General features: G+C 40.1%; 1 protein-coding gene across 2 annotated transcripts in view; it reads left to right on the top strand.

Annotated features, from left to right (window-relative positions):
* HAO1 (hydroxyacid oxidase 1) overlaps window positions 1-21,126 on the top strand; it is a 47,767-nt gene that overhangs the window by 6,111 nt on the left and 20,530 nt on the right. Inside the window, exons 2-4 of one of the 2 annotated variants that reach the window (XM_041733292.1) lie at window positions 1,218-1,369; window positions 6,802-6,879; window positions 16,724-16,979. In XM_041733292.1, coding sequence (XP_041589226.1) covers window positions 1,218-1,369; window positions 6,802-6,879; window positions 16,724-16,979 — 486 coding nt within the window. The remainder of the gene's footprint in view (window positions 1-1,217; window positions 1,370-6,801; window positions 6,880-16,723; window positions 16,980-21,126) is intronic. The other variant, XM_041733293.1, reaches the window with a different exon arrangement.

Raw genomic sequence — 21,126 nt, 5'->3', positions numbered from 1 at the left:
AGGTGAGTGCTGGTTAGGTGTGTATGAGTGTCTTATCCACATGTTTATTTTCTTAAAGCTCATTATAAACAGGTCTGTACTTTCTTCCATTCTCATCAGTTACTAATGAGAAAAATAATCCCGAACAAATAGGACATATAAATTCTGCTAAGAGGGAAAGAGAACTTGTTCTCCTGTAAATTTTACTCTTAAAGTTTCGCTTCTTGGTTTATTGATGATTTTCATTGCAACACGAAAGAATTGCAGGAAGAGTCATTTTAGATCATGTTCAGGAGTCAAAAAATCTTTAAACTAAACTCCAGTTCCTGGTGAATAACCTTTTGGAGGAAAATGCTCAATTAAACTAAGAAAAATTATATTCCCTCTCACCATACTTCAATGAATACGGACATCAGTTTAAGGATTTCGAAGAAACCACATTGTAATTTTAAAAGTAAGTATCCAAAGTTATTGTATGTTATAAAAGACAAACTGGACATAGTATAACCTCTCTTCATAAATTATAATCTGCCTTCTATGTTTTTTTGTCTATCAAAATGATTTGGAGGAAGTGAAATGAAAGCTATGTTCACACAAAAACATTTACGTGAATGTTTATGGTGGCTTTATTAATAATTGCTTCAAACTGGAAGCATTCCCAGTGTCTCTTAGCTGGGGAATGGGCAAACCGACTGGGACAGGAGAATACTATTCATCAACCAAGATGAACAGATTATGGATGCACTTGACAACGTGGATGAATCTCAAAAGCCCTATGCTTTAGTGAAAAAAAGCCAGACTCAAAGGCTACGTTACATATGATTCCTTTTGTATATTCTTGCAAAGTAAAACTATACTGACAGAAAACATATCAGTGGTTGTTAGGGGACTGGTTTCAGTACAAAAGGAAATGGAGAAATTTTTCAAGATGGTGAACTGTTCTTGATTGTCTTGGCAGTTACACAACTGTGTGCTTTTGTCAAAGCTCCCAAGGGTAAATCCTACCATATGTTAATTACACATCACTGAGAACAATAACTTGTGAAATTCATTATTATCTTATTGTTAACTTGCCATCTTAACAAACATTAAAACTGCCCCTTCCCTTTAACTTTGTAAAGTAATTTGCCAGATGGGAAAATTCGAAGTATATTTTCTCTTTTTAACTAAACTGTAATGTCAAAGCTTTAGTTATGATTTTAAAATTCTAAATTTTTTTTTTCTTTTTAAAATTCTAGATGGAAGCTGTATCCGCGGATGCTCCGGAATGTTGCTGAGATAGACCTGTCGACTTCTGTTTTGGGTCAGAGAGTCAGCATGCCAATATGTGTTGGGGCTACTGCCATGCAGTGCATGGCTCACGTGGATGGGGAGCTCGCAACTGTGCGAGGTAGGTAGAAAGTCCTCACCAAAGGAACAGAAGAGGACTAACATTTAGTGATTCCTTTCTCTGTATGCATCAAGCAAACACTTCCCTGGATATTTTCACACTCACGAAAATTAAGCTCATTGACTCCGCCATCAAAATACCAGTTGTTGTACATTCTGCTCCTCTATGACTCTAGGCAAGATATTCTTTGGTTCCTCAGTTTTATCAGCTAGGTAGTGGCAGAGATGGGATTCAATCTAATAGCTACCTCATTTCAAAGGCCTCCCTGCTTCCCCAAACCACGTGATCCTCACAGGGAAACAGCAAATGCAGAGACCCGGATGGTTCAGTTTTCTGTCATGGTTTGGGACCACGATTCTGTTTTACAAATGGGTTATACTCCCAATAAAGCATTTCTAGCTGCCTTAGGAGAGAGAGAGATGAGAAATTCAAATATGATGCAAAGAAATTCCTTATTAGGGCTAATTTATTAACTTCCCAGTCCCCTGGCAACTATGAACATTTGAAAAGGTATGCACAGTGATAAATCTCCCCGCCCCGCTTCAGAAACTCATATAAAAGTTGGTGATGAATTCTATCTGGCTTCTTTTGATGCTAAGCAGGGCAGGAAATTCAGGCTCAAAGAGCAGGAACTAAATACTATTTTAAAGCATTTCAGTTCTAAGCGTTACAGATCTTATGGATTTACTTCCCTTCTTGAAACGTTTGCCACATAACTCTGCCAGGGATAACGGCATGACACGGTGAGGTTGAGACAGGCTTAGGTTAGAGTCCAGAACTTTTTTGAATTCTAGGACCACACACAGAGAAGTGGCCTTGAGGCCTGGGCATTGGTCTGTGGTAATCCTGAAATATGGCCAGAGAGAATGGGGGGAAAAAAAAGAAGGAAACCAGTATCTTCCTATTCACAGTTGGGGTAAGAGAAGCCTTCCCAAACATGCCATAGACAAAAACCATTAAGGCAAAAGCCAACAAATCAACACAAAATGCAGAAACGTCCATGCTGTTTCTACAAAACATGCATGTTCTACAAAAATTGAAAAAAGCAAGTGGTAAACAAAACAAATTGAAAAATTATGAGGCTGCAAAGCATTAATGATCTTTCCATGTGAAGAGCCCTTATACTTGAATAAGGAAATAATATCTAACCCAAAATAGTTGAAAAGACCTAAGTGGAAAAAGACAAATAGAAAATTCATAAATGGACACATGAAACCGGTCTATAAACACATGAAAAGTATTCAATTTACCATGTTATCAAATAAATGTAAATTATAACTATATATTTTATTTTTTGAATATCAAGTTATTATTTTCATACTATAAAATGTGATAAGGGTGGAAGGACAATGTGCATTTTCAAGTACTGGTAGGAGGAGCATTAAGTGGAACCATATTTCTAGAAAATTATTTGACAATTGTTCATCAAAGCTTTGAAAGTATGAATTCCATGTTATGCTCTAAGTCCTCTTCTAGGAATTCCAAGGAAATAATTATGACTTTGAAGAATGACGTCTCTACAAGGATTCTCATGCCTTTGTTATTTTTAGTAGGAAAAAAATTAGAAAAAACAAAACAACCCCAAATGTCCCATAATCAGAGATTGGTTGTAAAAAACAAGGTGCATTAGACATGGGATAAATTTGGGACCCCTCAGTGGCACAGTGGTTGAGCATCTGATTTTGGCTCAAGTCCTGATCCTGGTGTCCTGGGATAAAGTCCCGTATCAGGCTCCCTGCAGAGCCTGCTTCTCCCTCTGCCTGTGTCTCTGCCTCTCTCTCTCTCTCTCTGTGTCTCTCATGAATAAATAAATAAAATCTTAATAAAAGAAAAAGAAATGGATACATTTTTATCATGATATCAGAGAAAGAGTGTAGTGGTATGGAAAGCTGTTGCAGTTTGTTTTTAAAAAAAACTGTTACAACAATAGCAAGGCCCTAAAATACACTTACTTTTTAAGACAAAGAATGCAGACTACATATTACATGTGTTTATTTATGAGTGATGGGGTTACCTTTGGCTTTATATTCTTCTTATTTTGGGCCCATCCTTACAAAAGTCCCTTTGAACTATTTTGTAAGACAGGAACAACAGCAACAACAAAAAACAAAACAAAACAAAACAAAAATAAGCAAAAGATGGAGAAGGGACCATGAAAAGACTGGCAGTAAGGAAGAGTGTAAGTAAAAGAAGGCAATATGCAGAGCTCACTTTGTTAAAACAACAGCAACAAACCGCAGGGATTGCCTGTCTGTGTATGCATTCCTTTATGCAATATTTGACAGGTGTTGCTATGCTCATTCTGTGGGCAAACAGCGAGAGCTCCAGAGGAAGCGGTTTTTTCTTTCTTCCCTTTTTTTTTTTTTTAAGATTTTATTTACTTATTCATGAGAGACAGAGACAGAGAGAGAGACAGAGAGAGAGAGAGGCAGGGATATAGGCAGAGGGAGAAGCAGGCTCCCTGTGGGGAGCCTGAGACGGGACTCCATCCCGGGACTCCAGGATCATGCCCTGAGCTGAAGGCAGGTGCTCTATCACTGAGCCACCCAGGTGCCCCACAGTTTTCTTGATGAATAAATGACAGGACTTACTCTCCCCCTCCCTTCAGGTGGTTCCAAGATCAGTGCTCCTTATTTTTGGTAGGGATGGGATGAAAAGAAAATTGAGAAGGAAGCTTGCTTAGAAACTATAATTTGATGGTCTCGATAGGACCATTTTGTGCAACATTATTTCCTCCCAACACTTAACCAGGAGGCATTAGACTATTCCTTTAGATTAATTTATCAAATACTTACAAAGCAATTACCATGTTCCAAGTGCTATTCTAAGTACATTGCGAGCATTAAAGCATCAAATCCTTGGAGCAGCCCAAAGATATAGTACTATCTTAAGCCCATTTTACACATGGGAGACTGAAATATCAAGCAGATGAATAACTTGCCCAAGATCACACAACTCATCCTTGACAGACATGGGATTCAGAGCTAGGCAGTCTGGCTCCAGAATCTTGGCTCCTAACCACCTGGTGCTGCTTTTAATTTCCAGAAAATCCCATGAAATGTCATGAGGGGAAGCCCATTTATCTGTCAATTACAATTCCCTAAGAGTGATTGATTTAGCACTTTAGGTGCATGCACAGCAGGCCTCCCCAGGACAGTAGGATACATGTATTGGGACAGGGTTGAACAATGAGAACACAAACTGTGTGGTGACACTGGGGGCATAGAGGAACTGGCAATGAAAGGTCACACACAATGCCCTTCAGAATCCAAGACCCTGGATCAGGTTCCTATGAGGGCAGGGATATAATAGTTTATATCGAGATTTATAGTAGAAACCTCTTTTAAGGATTTCAACATTTCTGAGGTTTTCTTCTATGATCTAGTTACCATGTATGGATGGATGGTCTACTAAACATTTAAATTAACCCTAAAAGCTGGTGGTGATCAGCTCACAACCGGGAGTACTCCCTTGTTGGTATGCTTTGGTTGTGGGATGGATAGGTTATTTGGAAGGAAAAAGAGCATGTGTGTCTGGATCAGATGCTGTTGGTACTCAGGATATATCCCCCTGTTACTTATAATTTCTATCAGAACCTGCAACTTTTTTGCCTGACATTTTCTCTGACAACAGGAGCTGATGTTTAAGAGGATTGAGTGCTTCCTGCCCATTAACACACCCTTCATTGACTGCCTTCCTATCCTCTCAGTTTCCTACTTCATCAACTCTCCTTGTGATTATTCCCAAATAAGACTTGTACTCATATCTTTTTCTCATTTTTGGCTTCTGGAAGAATGTAAACCAAGGTGAGGGCCGCTCAAATTCCCAGGGAATGGTCAGGCTTGAATAATTAGAATGGACATCCAGAAAGTTCTGGAAGCTGCCACAGTACCACAGTCTTGCCTTCTCAGTTGGCTCTCCAGACTTTACAGAACCCTGCTTCAAGGTTCTTTTGGACTTTCTTTTCATCACTCTGGAGTACATCTCCAGTGTGAACTGGGCCCCAGAACAGAGCTTGTCTTCTTAGATAGATTTGTGGTTGAAGAGTGACCATTCTTCCTTCATATTCAAAATGGCAATGAATATTAGATTGCCAAATAAAACACAGGGAGCCAGTTACATTTGAATTTCAGATAAATAACGAATCGTTTGTAGCTGGGTTGTCCTCTATGTTTATTTGCTATCTCTGGCAACTTTAGTTGAATGAGCTCTTACTTCTAGGGGGTCCTTTGAGAATCACCTGAGAATAATGCTAGGAAAAGCTTCCCAAAATGAGGCACACTTTTTATTTGCCCCTCGGGGTCCCCAAAATCCCCTCCACATATTAAAAAACCGACCTTCAGAAAAGTACAAGCAGTTTACACTTCAATGGGAGTGAAAGTTGCCCTTTCTACTTTGCTAAAGATATTTTTGTTTTAAGCTTTATGCAGGAACCTGAGAAATGGCTTTGAGGGTCAGACTGGTAACATAAATATCCAAAGAGGGATGAAGTTAAGAAAACAACAATGCCAGCTCAGTGGTGGAGATTAGCAAACCCCACGGAAGGAGGCAGCCACATTTTAGTGCGAGCTAACTAGTGCCCCACGGGAATGAGGATGTGGGGTTGCCAAATCTTCAAAAATTTTAAGAGAAGCCAGAAGCCTTGATTTTTATGTGTAATCTCCTGGTTTTTAAATGTTGGCAAATAAATCAAAAATTCCCTAAAACACTGTTTGGGGCAATAATGTGTGGGCCAAAGCAAATAATTTTGTGGGCTCCAAGTGTCCCCTGGGCTGTCGGGCTGGGACATCTGATTTATGTGGAAATTCACCACTAACTAGTTTCACTTCTATGGCAGGTCATTTTCACTTTCTAGCAGGATTACGTTTCCTCACTGATAAAGTCAGCTGCTTAAGCAAGATCAGTGGTTTGCTTGCCACCTCCCAAGGTCAGGATTGTTCCACTCTCAGGGAAGTTAGGGGCGTCACTGAGCAATGAGTTACTTGTCTTGAGTGTTGGGGTTCGACGGGACAGTTCTTTACAGAAAGTTCTGCTAATGGAAGCAAGGCTAACGAAGACAAAATCTCCTCGATGAGAAAACTCCAGAAAACAAAACCAGAGAACCCATTAAAGGTAGAGAACTGCCCTCCTGAAATCCCACCCTTTTCTTCTACCTCTTTGCCTGCCAGACCAGCCCTGGAGAGTACAGATGGTGGGATGAGCATTTGTATGTCTTTGATATTCATTTCTCATATTCTGCATGCTTGGGATAGACAGAACCAAGCACACATATTTATTTCTGGTTCTTGCTGAAAATGCAAATAGATGTTTAATAAATGCCACACAAATAAACTGTGGTGAAACATGATGATAGCCAACATTTATCTGGCAATGTGTGCCAGGCAATTTGCATTTATTAACTCATCTATCTCTTATCCTCCATAAAACATGAGTCCAAAGCCCTAAGGATCTTTTACCAACTCCTGCGCTTCGGAAACTGAGGCTTGCAGAGGACAAATATCTTGTTCCAGGTTAGTAATCCCATGTGCAATGCTGCTTATAAGATCATGGTCACTGACTGATATTTCCAAGTATCATTAACTGCCACAAGAACCCTAAGGCGAGTTCTATGTTATAATAGTCTTAGAATATTAACTGCAAACATTCTATGTTTTTATGGTTTTATCCCTTTAGTTTTGAGAGGTTGGAATAAGCTACAGAATGCGAAACTCATTAAAAAATATGAGCTTTGAGCAAAATTTAGGAGCATAAATAAAAGGGCTTGAATTTTAAACAAAAATTAAAACTCCTAAAAGTCAGGGTACCTGGGTAGCTCAGTGGGTGAAGAATCTGACTTGGTTTCAGCTCAGGTCATAACGTTGGGGTCATGGGACGGAGACTCTACTAGAGCCTGTATTGGGCTCCATGCTCATCAGGGAGTCTGCTTGAAATTCTCTCTCCCTCTGCACCCCACCCTAAAAGTCTTTTAAGATGGAGAGAGACTAACCGAGAAATGCTGAGTGCAGAGCAGTTTGTCATGCATTGTGTTATGAATAAGACATTTATTACACTGGATGATTTAGTTAAAATTTTAATAATTGACAATTTTTATAATATATTCAGAGCCATATAAATGCCTCTACTTATAATGGCACATCCATTTGAAACCCTATTAGAAAAAAAAAATGAAACCCTATTAGATTGTTTTTAATTTAAATTTTATTTTTCTTACGAGCTTCAGGGATGACTACAGAATCATTTCTACAAATACTTAATGTAGTGAAGGAAATATCAATGATAAACATAAATGCTAGGGTTGTATAAAGAAGGCAATCTCATTAGGTGAAATATTCATCTTTCAAGAGAAGTAAAGCATCTCTGACTTCTCAAAGAACACATGAAATGCTTATTATACCACAGAGGCTTTTAGGACATTATCATGGAAATCTCTTTGGTTTTAGGCACTGTGGCTGAAATGAAATTTTATTGCAGCCTCCATGGAACAACATTAGCTTTCTGTTTCATTTAAACATGAGAAATAAAAAAAAAAATAAACATGAGAAATCAAGGGGAAAGAGAAGAAATTAAATGTTAATTCATCCCTTTGCCTCTTGACTGTTATGTGCTCAAGCGCCACATGAGGGAGTGCCGGGACCTCAAATAGAGAAAAATTAAAACCCACCTAACGCGTTCCAGGAATGCTCAGCATATTAGCAAATTCTTAGTAAACTGTCAGGAAAAAAAAAGATTTTAAAAGAAATTCCTGCCCGTGGATGCAATTAGAGGCTACCACACAGGATTTGATGGGCCATAAAACCATTAAATCTAAACACTTTCTTTTTAAGCCTAAAAGGCCAGAACATTCCAAAGTGAAGTTTGGGGACTCAGCTATGACTTGACCACCTATTAAGATGCAGGTGGAACAGATTGCAGAGTAACACAAAGAGCCATACAGACCCCAAAGAACTGAATTAGGGTGTAGGTGAGAGCTTTCGCTGTTGAATTTTCTGGATTTTCCGAGATTAAGTGATCGACCTTAACATTGAGTGAAAGACCATTCAGCAAGAAAAATTGTCATTTCCTTTGCTCCAGACCCAAATGATGTATTTTTGAAAGCTTTATTGATTTATATATTTATGTGTTGTACTAGGTGACCGAGTAGATATACATTTCAGCATACCTATGAGGAAAATATCCCCCTTATTCTCAATTTTACCTAAATCCAGGAAAAGCATGAGACTTGCTTTAAATGGAACTTTTATTTTTTTTCTGAAATGAGTGCCTTTTATGCACCAGATGCTGGACTTTATATCCTGATCATTTATCCTCACAATAGACCTATGAGGCAATTATCATTTATCATTCTCCTCATTTGACATTGGAGGACAAGGATTCCCTTAACCAAAGTCTAGGGCTGCTCCATGATCAGGATGGGGTGCGAACCAAGATCTGTTTCACTTTAGAGTCTGATCCAGTTATTTGTTTTCATCCATTATTTCATTCATTTTTACTGAGAAGAAACAGAACTAAGGAGATACAAGAAGAAAGGACAGTTCACTAAAACTTTGTCCAAATTACATCATTAAACATTTGGAAGAGAATACCTCTTTGCTTCATTGGAATAAAAAAGAATCAATTCTCACTTTTATTTTCAATCTATTTCAGTTCAACTTTATGTTTTGGACATTCTTTTACTGTCATGAAAATTCAGTGGACACACTCTTTCTGCAAACACAACTGACACGTTATGTTTGCAGAGACACGCACATACACACGTACCGACATACACAGATATAAAAGGATTATGGACCTTCTTTGTATATATGCATACATATATATACAAACAGGTAACTTATATCTAAAAATTTTCCAAAAAGTGATAGATTCAGTGTTGAAATACTTAAAGACAAACTTCATCAATCAAAAACAGCTGGTAAAAAATTAGACTCTTACTACATTGAAGACCAACATCGAATGGTATGATTCCTAGTATCTCACACCAGAATTTAAGCTATTGGGCAGTTTTTTGAGAGCATGAGATTGCTTCTTCTTCTTTCTTTTAAGATTTTATTTATTCATGAGAGACATACAGAGAGGCAGAGACATTGGCAGAGGGAAAAGCAGGCTCCCTGCAGGAGGACTCCATCCCAGGAGGCTGGGATCACACCCTGAGCCAAAGGCAGACGCTCAAACACTGAGCCACCCAGGCATCCCAAGATTGCTTCTTCTCAAATGGTTACTGTGCCTGATGACGTTAGAGCATGACAGCGAGAAGTCGGAGGCTCATTGCTATGTCCTGGCACTGAGGTTGTTATACTGAGGGAGGTTGATTGAGGTCAAGGGCAAATTTGATCTTCCTTGAAATCCTCATAAAAGGCATCTCACTATGGTGTGGTCTCCATGTAATCTGACAGTCATTCCAGGACCTGACAACTTAATAAAATAACAGAATAATAACCTGGGGATCATTACCGTAAAGCTAATGCTTTAGTCTAAATCAGAGTTCTGCCCCAGAAACAAAGTGGAAGCAAGAAAGGGAGGCAACAAGTGTCATTGGGACTAGTTGTTTCTTGAAAATCTTTCTATGCAATCAAAAACAGCTCTCAAACTTAGTGACGATGTGATCACTCAAGGTTAAACTGCTCCTGAGTCAGACAATAGACTGTCTTGAAAGCACTGGAAAGATCAAGTCTGGTTTCCTGGCCTTTCTTGGCAGTGTTTACATTGCTTCAGTTCTCTAAATCATAAGTTAAGGTTCGTTTGACCACTTCTAAGTGTTCATGCATAACTGTAGTGGAAGTTTCACAACATTATTTTTGTAAGTAATCTCAACAGTAATTTCAGACACGCAGACAATAATACTCATTGCATCTTTAATAAGCCTGTGAATGGCAGTTCCTGTGTGAAGAAAGGATGACACACCCAGGGGATGTTAGGGTGCACATTTATGCAAACACTCTGGTGGGTCAGACCCTGAGTTCTGAACCAGACGACTGCTTGGTACTTTGTCACTGCATATTTTCCCCATTGCACAATGACTTCCTGTGCAGAGGACAGAATGCATTTTCTCAACAAAATTTTCAGCACAGCTGTCTTGGTGACTAAGTTTTGCAGGAGCTTTTTAATCAAATGCACCTAAAAATAACTCGAGACACTTTCATCATGTTACCCCCTTTTCCTTTAAACACACAGTTTTGGAAACTTAACTCACCTTTCCCATAAAGGAGAACTATTTTAAAAGAAATAATTTGGACCCAATGTAACACATTGCTTAATCATTCTGCTCTAAATCTGGGAATATGATTTGATCCACATGAGTTAATGCTTCAAATAATAGACATTTACTCCCATTGATAACTACCGTTTATATTTTTCTCTGTTGTGGTAGTGGTGGAGGTAGCTATGGGTGAACATCGTCCTCAGGTGTATAATAATTCCTGTCCTTGTCAAGCCTGGCATGATAAACTTCAGTTTTATTTGGTGATTTGACATCTTATTTATACATGTGAGACTGTTAGACATTTGGAAGCTATTTTATCCTTGGTAAATTGTGTTGCCTCAGCTTTGAGAAACTTCTGTCTCCCTTATTGTCTGCCATTTTATTTTTATTTTGTTGCTTATTTTTGCTTCTAACTTAAACTTTAGGAAGCTGGGCAAATCCTAGATAAGCAAGGTTATAAAATATGCTGGATAATGGTTAAATGTGCTGAGGGGCTATTACTATAATGCAATTTTATTCCTTGACTTTAAAACTAGTAAGGGACGAATGCATAAGAAACTGGCACATTTACCTGTGCTCTCCTCAAAGCAGAAGACAGACAGATGCACTGTGCCAGATGTGGCTGGCAACTGGCAAGCTGGGGCCAGTCACTACCCACCCTACCATCAGTGGGCAGTTTGCTATAAGGTCCTGGCTTTCTTTTTTCTTTTCTTTTCTTCTTCTTCTTTTTTTTTTATGATAGTCACACACACACACACACACACACAGAGAGAGAGAGAGAGAGAGAGAGAGGCAGAGACACAGGCAGAGGGAGAGAAGCAGGCCCCATGCACCGGGAGCCCGACGTGGGATTCGATCCTGGGTCTCCAGGATTGCGCCCTGGGCCAAAGGCAGGCGCCAAATCACTGCGCCACCCAGGGATCCCGGTCCTGGCTTTCGATGGAAGAACCTGGACTGTCAGGCTTAGTGTCCCCTAAAGTTAAGTCCACAGTAGCTTTCCTGTTTTGTCTCCTCTGCATCCAGATTACCAAGATCAGAAATGAATGTTTTCATTAAGGCTTGATGGAAAGCAAAACCCTGCCAAAATCTAGAAGCAGTTGCATTTCTCAGCCATAGCGAGGATTCTGACAGTTTGTGCTTTGTTGCAGAGCTGTTTAACTGTTCTAGCCCAACTGAATCATTGTACATTGGAGTTTATGGTTTGTATCGACTCCAGAGGTGGTTGCATTTATATCTAAGATGAGTTGATGTAAACCTCGGTGGTTCATTACAGGTTCCGGAGTGTAGATTGAGTTAACTCTACCGAATGGCAGTCTGGGGAGGCAGAACTACATTTGATCTTATGCCAGATTATTGCAGGCTCTTGTAGCATTTCCCCACCCCGGGGCATGTGATTTAACTCATAAAAAAACTTTGTTGTGGGTGTGTCCCAGGATAACTTTTATTCTGTAGACAGAATGCACCAGTATTTTCCAGGAGCCTGTAATCTATTTTGGGTGAGTGATAGTAAACAATGACTTAAAAAAAAAAAGATTTTATTTATTTATTCATGAGAGACACACAGAGAAGGGCAGAGACATAGGCAGGGGGAGAGGCAGGCTCCACGCAGGGAGCCTGATACAGTTCTCCATCCCAGGACCCGGATCATGCCCTGAGCCTAAGGCAGATAGATGCTCAACCACTCAGCCACCCAGCTGCCCTGTAAACAATAATATTAAACTCATTTATGTCTATATTATTATACTTACAATTTTATTGCAAATAAAGTAGAGAAACAAAAAACTATAGTGAGAATTTTGAAATTTTTCTTACAGGTATTATTGTTGATGACTGACTAAGCATTGCTGACAACCGCTCAGATCTACTCTGCAGACCCTTCTTGGAAATCTGCAGAGAAGGGGGTGGGGGGGGTGGGGAAAGGCATGTTTTTGTTGCATCTCTCAGATTATTTGATGCTGTCTTTTCCTTGGATTTCCAAAGGAATGTATACCCTGAAAATGTAGGAATTATCTGCTTTGATAGTCTCTTCCTATATCAGCCATCTCACGAAGTTCCTTGGCCTAGAGAAGATTCCGCCCCCCCCCTCCACACACACACACCCCAGCCTCCTTTGAGAGCTTTCCTGCTTAAGGTAGTGAGCATTTGACACTATTTCTGCAAAGAGGAATGGGTATCTTGACCATCAAAACCAATGCAGGGAAAAGGTGGGTGTGGAGAAGATTATGAGTAATGATAAGAAATCAAGATTCTTGGCAAAATTCAAAGGCAGATGCTTAATGACTGAGCCACTCAGGCACCTCTTAGGTATTTATTCTTGAAAGTAGATCTTAAGGATGATAAAAGAGGGAGTGAGTGGAAATAGGGAAATAGAGTTGTGGGATGTCAGATAGGATCAGTGTTTACTTGATGGTGTGTCCTCCTGGATACTTTATCTCTAGGATCAGCTGACTATAATGAAAGCCAAGATTTTTAGAGTTGAATCAACATTAGGGATCTTCATCATAGGCAAGATCCGGGCCTGGGCTTTACCACCCCAGATGTGATCTCCATTTTGCCAAAAGTTGTGAAGTGCAGCTGGTATCCTGGGTTACATCATGCAAGTGGATCACTGTCCCTTTAAAAGAAATCTGACAGTTGCTCCTTTTGAGAGCTGGAGGTCAGTTGCATTATGGAAAATGAATAAGGGGAGAAAACGAGCTTCAAAAACATTTGTGCTTTGAAGCACTGGCCTAGGATAAGTCTATTAGAATTTTTTAAAAGATTTTATTTATTATTCATGAGACACAGAGACATAGGCAGAGGAAGAAGGAGGCTCCTTGTGGGGAGCCTGATGTGGGACTCGATCCCAGGACCCTGTGATCATGACCTGAGCCAAAGGCAGACGCTCAACCACTGAGCTACCCAGGCGTCCCTCTAATTAGAATTTCTTAACAAAGTCTGATGATGCCAAGTCATTTATAAAACTAAAAAGCTTGCAATTTTTGTCCCCTAAAGAGTAATATGAGCTAGAAAGGTATTATCGTTATTTCTCAGGGCAAAAATGACATTTGAAATATTTAGCAACCAGTGCAACAAAGGACTTTAACCAATTAGAAGAGATGGTCAGATGCTCATTTCTAATGCTTTAACAGCATCCTGAATGCCCCCAACCCAGCCAGGTGTTAACTTTTAGATTTCTGGATTGTAGGGGTCAGGGGGTTCTGAGAATCCTTGAGGAGAGAAAGGAGTGATGCCACATTAAAGAGACTCAGAAAGGATGGTCATTTACTTCAGAGCCATGGCTATTTACGGATTGAAATGGAAGTGTTTCAGTATTTTAACTGGCACATTTGTGATTGTCTCTCCCAAATGGTCCTTGCAAAATCCCAGGATCCCTCATCTCATTCTAACATAAAACTGTGTTGAAAACCATGGATGTAATTCATCAACAACTTGCCTTGATCATGGCATATAATCACAAGTGAGTGGGGATCACAGTGGTCAGTAATATATGTTCCAAGGAGCGTAAAGCCTTCTCAGTTTTGCTGCTGTTCTCTCCCGAGAGCAATATCTTAGTCTCAACTCATAATATGTCAGCATAGACTCTGATATTCTCTCTGCGTCCAGGAGACTCTCTTGGAGTAAATTCATTAAATCACCAAATATTTATTAAATGCCTACAACTTTGAGCACCAGTAACATCAGGAAATGCCTCTGGTACCAGAGGCAGTAGACTCAGGAAAAATGGCATGAAGTGGCCTTGCTTTTCTCTGGACATGCCTACCCAGCCAAAGGGGCAAAGTGAGTGTGAAGACTGACACTTCCTGCAAGGTAGGCAGGAAATGACTATTTTAATGGTCTTTGTGGAGTGTCTGTAGATGTTTCTTATGAATACAAGGAGATCTTTTTGAGGAGTTTTGATCCTTATTGACAGAATGGCTGCTCATCTATATGATGCCTTTGTGTAAACTACAACGAAGTGTCCTATCGTTTGATGGCTCTCTTAGCTGAACCCCTTTGTGTCACCATGCCCTGATGTGGCAGGTCCTATCCATTGGTTTCCAGTTTCCTTGCCTTTCCAGAGCTATCGGCACGGTGGCTTCCTCTCCATCTTTGTGGGACCTTAGTTAGGTCACATCTTCTTCAGGACCTATTTTTCTTTATGATAAATTGATGATTAGAGGATTCTGACCCAGTCAATGTCCCCTGGTGTTCCTTCCAAACAGCAATAGATGACCGGGAGTTATTTTCCATATTTATAAATCTTAATGAAAATCAGACAATGGTCTAGTTGTTCTTATGTGTTATTTCTTAACAAGATGTGGTTTTTTTAAGACAATATTTTGCAAGTCATGAGTCTCTTGAGAGAAATTCTCAAGGGCACACTAGGAGGGAACAAAATAGTGACCCATGGACAAGATCATCCCCTGTTTAGGTCTTCTTTATCTGAATTGTTATCTGAACAACAGGGATGAAAAACACCTTCCAAGGCATAGGGCAGGTAACATGTATCAAAACAAAATCCATTTTATTACCATGTGAACTTAGAGTTTTACTACCAAAGGATATTGCTACCATTTAAATCTCAAAGTGTCGTCCAGGGGATTGGCAGCATCGGTAACCCTAGGAACTGGCAAATTCTCAGGCTATATCTCAGACCTACTGAATCAGAAATTCTGGGAGGATGTTTGCATACTATGTTTTCACAAACACTCCTGGGGGATTTGGCTGTCTCCTAAAGTTTGAGAAGCAGGGCAGCATTTTAACCTCTCAAAGTAGTATCTCGAATAGCACATCACTTGATTCTCAACATCACTCTATGGATGTCACTTGGACAACTAACTGCTTTTACTGCCATTTGACACATGTCAGGCACACAGATAAGTTTAATGACTCAGGATCATATAGTCAGTTTTATATCTTTATTATTGTCTCTTGCCACGTTTGGTATTTGGCATATAAACATTGTATCAGTTTCTCCTCCATTAAAACTGACCCCAATTTTACTGGTTTTTACCTATTTTTGGTTAAAAGCCTATCACCCATGCTCTTTCATGTTCTGTGAGACAATTGGTTAGGTGAATCTACCTAATTTATTACTAATTTTTCACTTTCACTGTGCTCAGTTTTTGGTATCTTTGCTCAAAAGATTGTGAGAGAGAAGTGCTATCTACTTAGGATGTCCAGCATATGTACTTTATAAAATTTAGAAATATAACATAAATGATAGAATGCACCTTTAACAAAATTTTTAAAGATAAAATTTTAAAAGTTAAAAAAGAAGAAAAAAAATTAAACTCACCCATAATTCTCTGACCTATCATTAGCCATTAGTTTGTTTAAGTTTATATACCAGTAATCACATTTGTACATATGTGGAATTATGTTGTATCTGTCATTTTGTAGACTTTTTTTGTTTTTTAACGTATCTTGAAAATCTTTCTGTGTTCACAAATATTTTATTTTATAACCATAATAGAAACAGAATATATACATATATGGAGGGAGATAGAGAAAGGGAGAGATAGAGAGAGAGGTGAAATGGGGGGATTGATTTGGGGAACTGGCTCACATAGTTGTGAAGACTGGCGAGTCCAAAATCTAAAGGGTAAGATGGCAGGTTGGAGATGTAGGGAAGAGCTGATGTTGTGGTTTGAGTCTGAAGGCAGTCTGCTAACAGAATCCTTAGGGAAGGATTGGATGAGTCCTATTCACATTGCAGAGAGCAATCAGCCTTACTCAAAATCTACTTATTTAAATGTTACTCTCCTTTAAAGAATACCTTCACAGTAACATCCAGTGATTTGGGCAAATTCTGGGAAGCATCACTTGGCCCAATTGACACACAAAATTAACCATCACAAAAATATTAGCTGTAATGGGTGTGTATCTTTCATTTTATATAGGAACTACAGTGTATCCAATCCCCTAAGTTTGGAAATTCAGATTGTTCCCAATTTTTTCATCCTTTCCCATAGCACATCTTTGGCTACTTGACCCACTTTTGTCTCCAAGATCAATTCAGAGTGTAGAAAGGAATGCTTATTTCTATTTAAAGAATTGACTTCTTATTGCCTAATTTCCTTTGTAGATGTCTCTACCCTTGAACCACAACCTGAAGGCTTTGGAGTGGGGAAAGTGCCAGATTCTTCTTTACCGCTTCCTTTTTTCCTCAGCCTGCAGGTCACTGGGAACTGGAATGATGCTGAGTTCCTGGTCCACCTCTTCAATTGAAGAAGTGGCAGAGGCCAGTCCTGATGCCCTGCGCTGGCTGCAACTGTACATCTACAAGGACCGTGAGGTCACCAAGCAGCTAGTGCAGCGGGCTGAGCGAAAGGGCTACAAGGCCATATTTTTGACAGTGGACACTCCTTACCTGGGGAACCGCTTTGACGATGTGCGTAATAGGTTCAAGCTGCCACCTCAACTCAGGTAACCATGGGTATCTGATCACCCGAGCCCCTGAGCTGATCTTCTAATTCTCTTCACTCTCACTCTTGTCATGTACCAGCTCCAAAGTTGTTTTTTTTTTTTCCCCCAGTTTCCACATACATTTAATTCCCAATTAGATTTTCACAAAACATTGGTCCCAAAGTATGGCTAACAGAGATCTCGTTTAGGAATGATAGGCTTTGAGTTCTAGAGGTAAGTGCATTTCTTTGTCTGTTGAAACAAAGAGCCACCTGTTAGTTTTATTTTTAATTGTATTTGGAATAACTGTGTCTAGGAAGATTAAAGGAAGCTAAAAGAATGGAGACAAAAGAAGTCACATGTTTGATCCCGTTTCCTTCTTTCAGCAATATTCCTCTTTCACTGTGGTTCATCCATGGGTCAAGATTCATTCATTCACTCATTCACTCACTTATCTTAGCATATCTAGTAATCCAAAATGGAACTGGACAGGTCATTCAGCCTGTCCACTAGCAGGGAATTGTCCCTTTTCCCTGTAATATTTTAGGACTAGAATCATCTTGTGTCAAAGCTAAGAACTCATGGAGTTTACTGAGAAAGACCCTCACCTCCCTATTTTTTTTTCCTTTGTTTTTGTCTTCCCCCAGTTCCCACCAAAATCTGCTCTTAAGTTTTCATACCAATATATGACTAATAGCTTTCAGGGGTAAAACTATTTGAACAGGAGTAAGAATCTTAGTTTTAATGGAGGACATTCTGATGATGGGATTTCAAAGCAAACCTCATAGTATCTGAAATGATATAGGGTGCCTTCCTAGGATCCTAGACCTCATTTTACAATGGGCCATTGTTTACTCTCTCTATATATGAAAAGATCCAAATCTAAAAGATTTCAAAATCAAATCAGCATTCCATTATCAGGATGAAAAAGTTGTTAGAAGGTAGGAATTCCATTTATATTATAGAATGACATGTGTCTCAACCACTACATAAGTCCAAATACAGTCTTGTATGAGTGTCACAGAAATATTATATAGCTCTGGTGTGTATATACCTATTTGGGTATAAACTGCTGTGCATAAAAACTCGCCATTGAACCATATGTAAATTAGCTGTGTGATGCTATCTTTGTGACTTCCAGGCAGGTGTAGGATATTGTTTGTGTCTGTAGTACCTTCAATAACCCATTAACAAAAGAGAAAGTGCTCTCTTTGACAGCGCTGTCAATAAACCCGTTCCATGTATCCCAGATGCTGGGTTACCCAAACACCCTGTCCTTCTAAGGGAACAGGAACAAAAACAAAAGCCCTGACATATTCCTACTTCTTGCCAAATTCATCAGAAGTAGATGGCTTTAAATTTCCTTAATGTGAAATCTGTATTCACCTTATTTCTCTATTTTGGTTACCTTATTTATTAGACTTTCTAAAATAATTAGTTTCCCACTATTCAGGCTTCTGACAGGAAACAGTCCTCATTACTTCCCTTTGGCCATTTGAACGAGAATTTGCTATCCTATTCATCCTCCTCTCACTACCACTACTACTAACAACAACAATAACAAATAGTGGGGTAGGGTGTTTCTGCGGCTTGGGAAGCACTTTCTTGTTCCGGATAACAAAACGTGTTTCACGGTGCTTAATTAATCCTGGCTGATATCGCTTGCTTCTCCGGTGCCAGGGCCACTCAGTCAGGAGCTGGAAGGTTGATTTGCTTTTTCCCTCTCTTTTCCCTTTGCTGCTGGGCTCCTGCCCAGATGACGAGGAGGACCATGAGACAAAGGCCCTTTTCAGCTGTGATGTGCTCAGGAGTGGCCACGACTCCCCAGCTCGTCCCATCTCTCATCTGAAGATGATCAAATACTGAGCAACACATCCAGGTTATGGGGAACACAGGAAACCCCCCACAGCCTGAGGCCGGGGCCCCTGGAGCGCACACTGGCCTTGTTTGTCTCTGTGAGCTTGGGGCAGGCCGGTGCCCTCTGGTCCCCGAAGGCAGAGTGCACCAAAGGGAGGCCCAGGCTTCCGCTTGAGGCCACGTACAACCAGAAAGCTCATCTGGTACAGCCTGATATGAAATCAGGTTTCTTTCCGCAACTGACCTGACTCATAGAAGGTGAAGCCGGGCTTTTCAGAAGTGAAGTTTGGCAGGCGAGAGAGGCAGGAAATCCAGAGAAGAATGAGTCTGTAAAGCCGTGGCTCCTTCCAGCCCTAGCTACTTCCTCTGCCTGGGAGGAGGGGGGCGGGGGAGGGACGCGGATGGGGGAGGGTCCCGACTCTTGGCATCTGGGACCAGCCAGAGTTCAGGAGTTTGGTAGTCTGCTTGGTCTATATGCAAAACACATGTATGTGTGTATTATGAATGGCACAGAGGTTCCTGAAACTGAGCGGGGACGGGTAAGGGGAATTCTCATCTGCTTTTGGAAGAAGCAAGGAATGAGGCCAGTTTGCTAGACTGATTTCCTCAGGCTTTGAAGCACGGGCCTTTTCCTGTCACTCTACCTCATGGAGATGGTTCATTTACCCCGAGGAAAGACTTGCGTCTGTAGTGAAGCACCAGGGCAGTTGAAAGAGAAGAAAAGAAATGTCCAATCCTTGACTAAGATCAAGGTAAATCGTGACACCTACCCTTTCGGTGACTTGTGTATAGCCCTATAACCCTGAAATGATTCATTAATCATGACAGCCAGAACAGATCAAACTGAAAAAAGATCAGACTGCCGTTGTCTCCCCAGGACTCTAGTGATAAAAGTGACCCGTGGGGCTTTCCATGAGCAGGACCCCATCACCTCTTTGTCCTTACCACCTGGCACCCTCACCTCCATTCTCACTTTCCAGCTACACTGGCTGCCCTCTGGTTCTTTCAGCATGCCAGGATTGCGGGTGCCTGAGAGCCTCAGAACTGACTCCTTTGCCTTTTACCTTTTTCTGCAAATCCATCCACACTAACTTCCTCACTTCCTTTACACTTTGACATCAAGGATGGTCTACATGTCTTTCTGATGGGAAACCAAAATAAAAATAATCAGTAGAGATCAGAATAGAGATAAATATGTATGGGGACGTTGAGCAGGGGTTTTGGGTAGAGGAAGATTTGTGAAGGAGATTTGGGTACATGGGCCACCAAACTCTAAATTGTTTGGTTTAGGAAAACATTCACAATATAACTGTATTAAAAAAAAAAAATAGCAGCCTCCCAAAGATATTCATGTCCTAATCCTTGGAACCAATGAATATGTTATTTTACAGGGCAAAATGGACTTAGCAGGTGTGATTAAGTTAAGGACCTTGAGATGAGAAGATTATCCTGGATTATCTCAGTAGACTTAATGTAATTTATTTATTTTTTTTTTAAATTTTTATTTATTTATTTATGATAGTCACAGAGACCGAGAGAGAGAGAGAGAGAGAGAGAGAGAGAGAGAGAGACAGGCTCCATGCAGGGAGCCCGACGTGGGACTCGATCCCGGGTCTCCAGGATCGCCCCCTGGGCCAAAGGCAGGCACTAAACCGCTGCGCCACCCAGGGATCCCGACTTAATGTAATTTAAAGGGTCCTTATACGAGGGAAGCTGGAGTGTCAAAGTCAGAGGAGATAAGATGATGGAAGCAGAAGTTGGAGGGATTTCATCAGGAGTCAGGGCATGTAGGTCTCTACAGGCTGGAAAAGGCAAGGAAATGGATTTTTTCCTATAGCCCCTGGAAGGAAAATAGCCCTATCAACACCTTGAGTTTAGTCCAGTGAGATACATTTTGGACTTTGGACCTCTAGAACTGTAGTATAATAAATCTGTGTTGTCTTATAGCCCTCATCTGTGTCATTCTAAAGGTTGTGGTCATTTGTTATAGTGGGAATAGGCAAGTCTGATTATTATATTTAAACTTTCAAGTTCAGCTTCTACCAGTTCACATCTTCTTATTCTGCTCTACTTCTTTTCTTTATATGACACTAATGTTCTAACATGCTTCATAAACTTATTTTGTTTATTGTTTGTTTTCTGCCTCTCCTTGCTAGAATGTCAACCCTAGGTGGCCAGGTAGTTTTGTTTTACTTACTGGTATATCTTAAACATCCAAAACACTGGCATATAGTAGGTGCTCCACAAGTAATGTTGAATCAGTCGATAAAAATGTACCAGATCATGTGAGATTTACCCAGTAAAACATGAC

Source organism: Vulpes lagopus, chromosome 18, assembly GCF_018345385.1.
Source record: "Vulpes lagopus strain Blue_001 chromosome 18, ASM1834538v1, whole genome shotgun sequence".
In the NCBI taxonomy this organism is placed as follows: domain Eukaryota; kingdom Metazoa; phylum Chordata; class Mammalia; order Carnivora; family Canidae; genus Vulpes; species Vulpes lagopus.
This window is presented reverse-complemented; position numbering and strand designations above follow the sequence as displayed.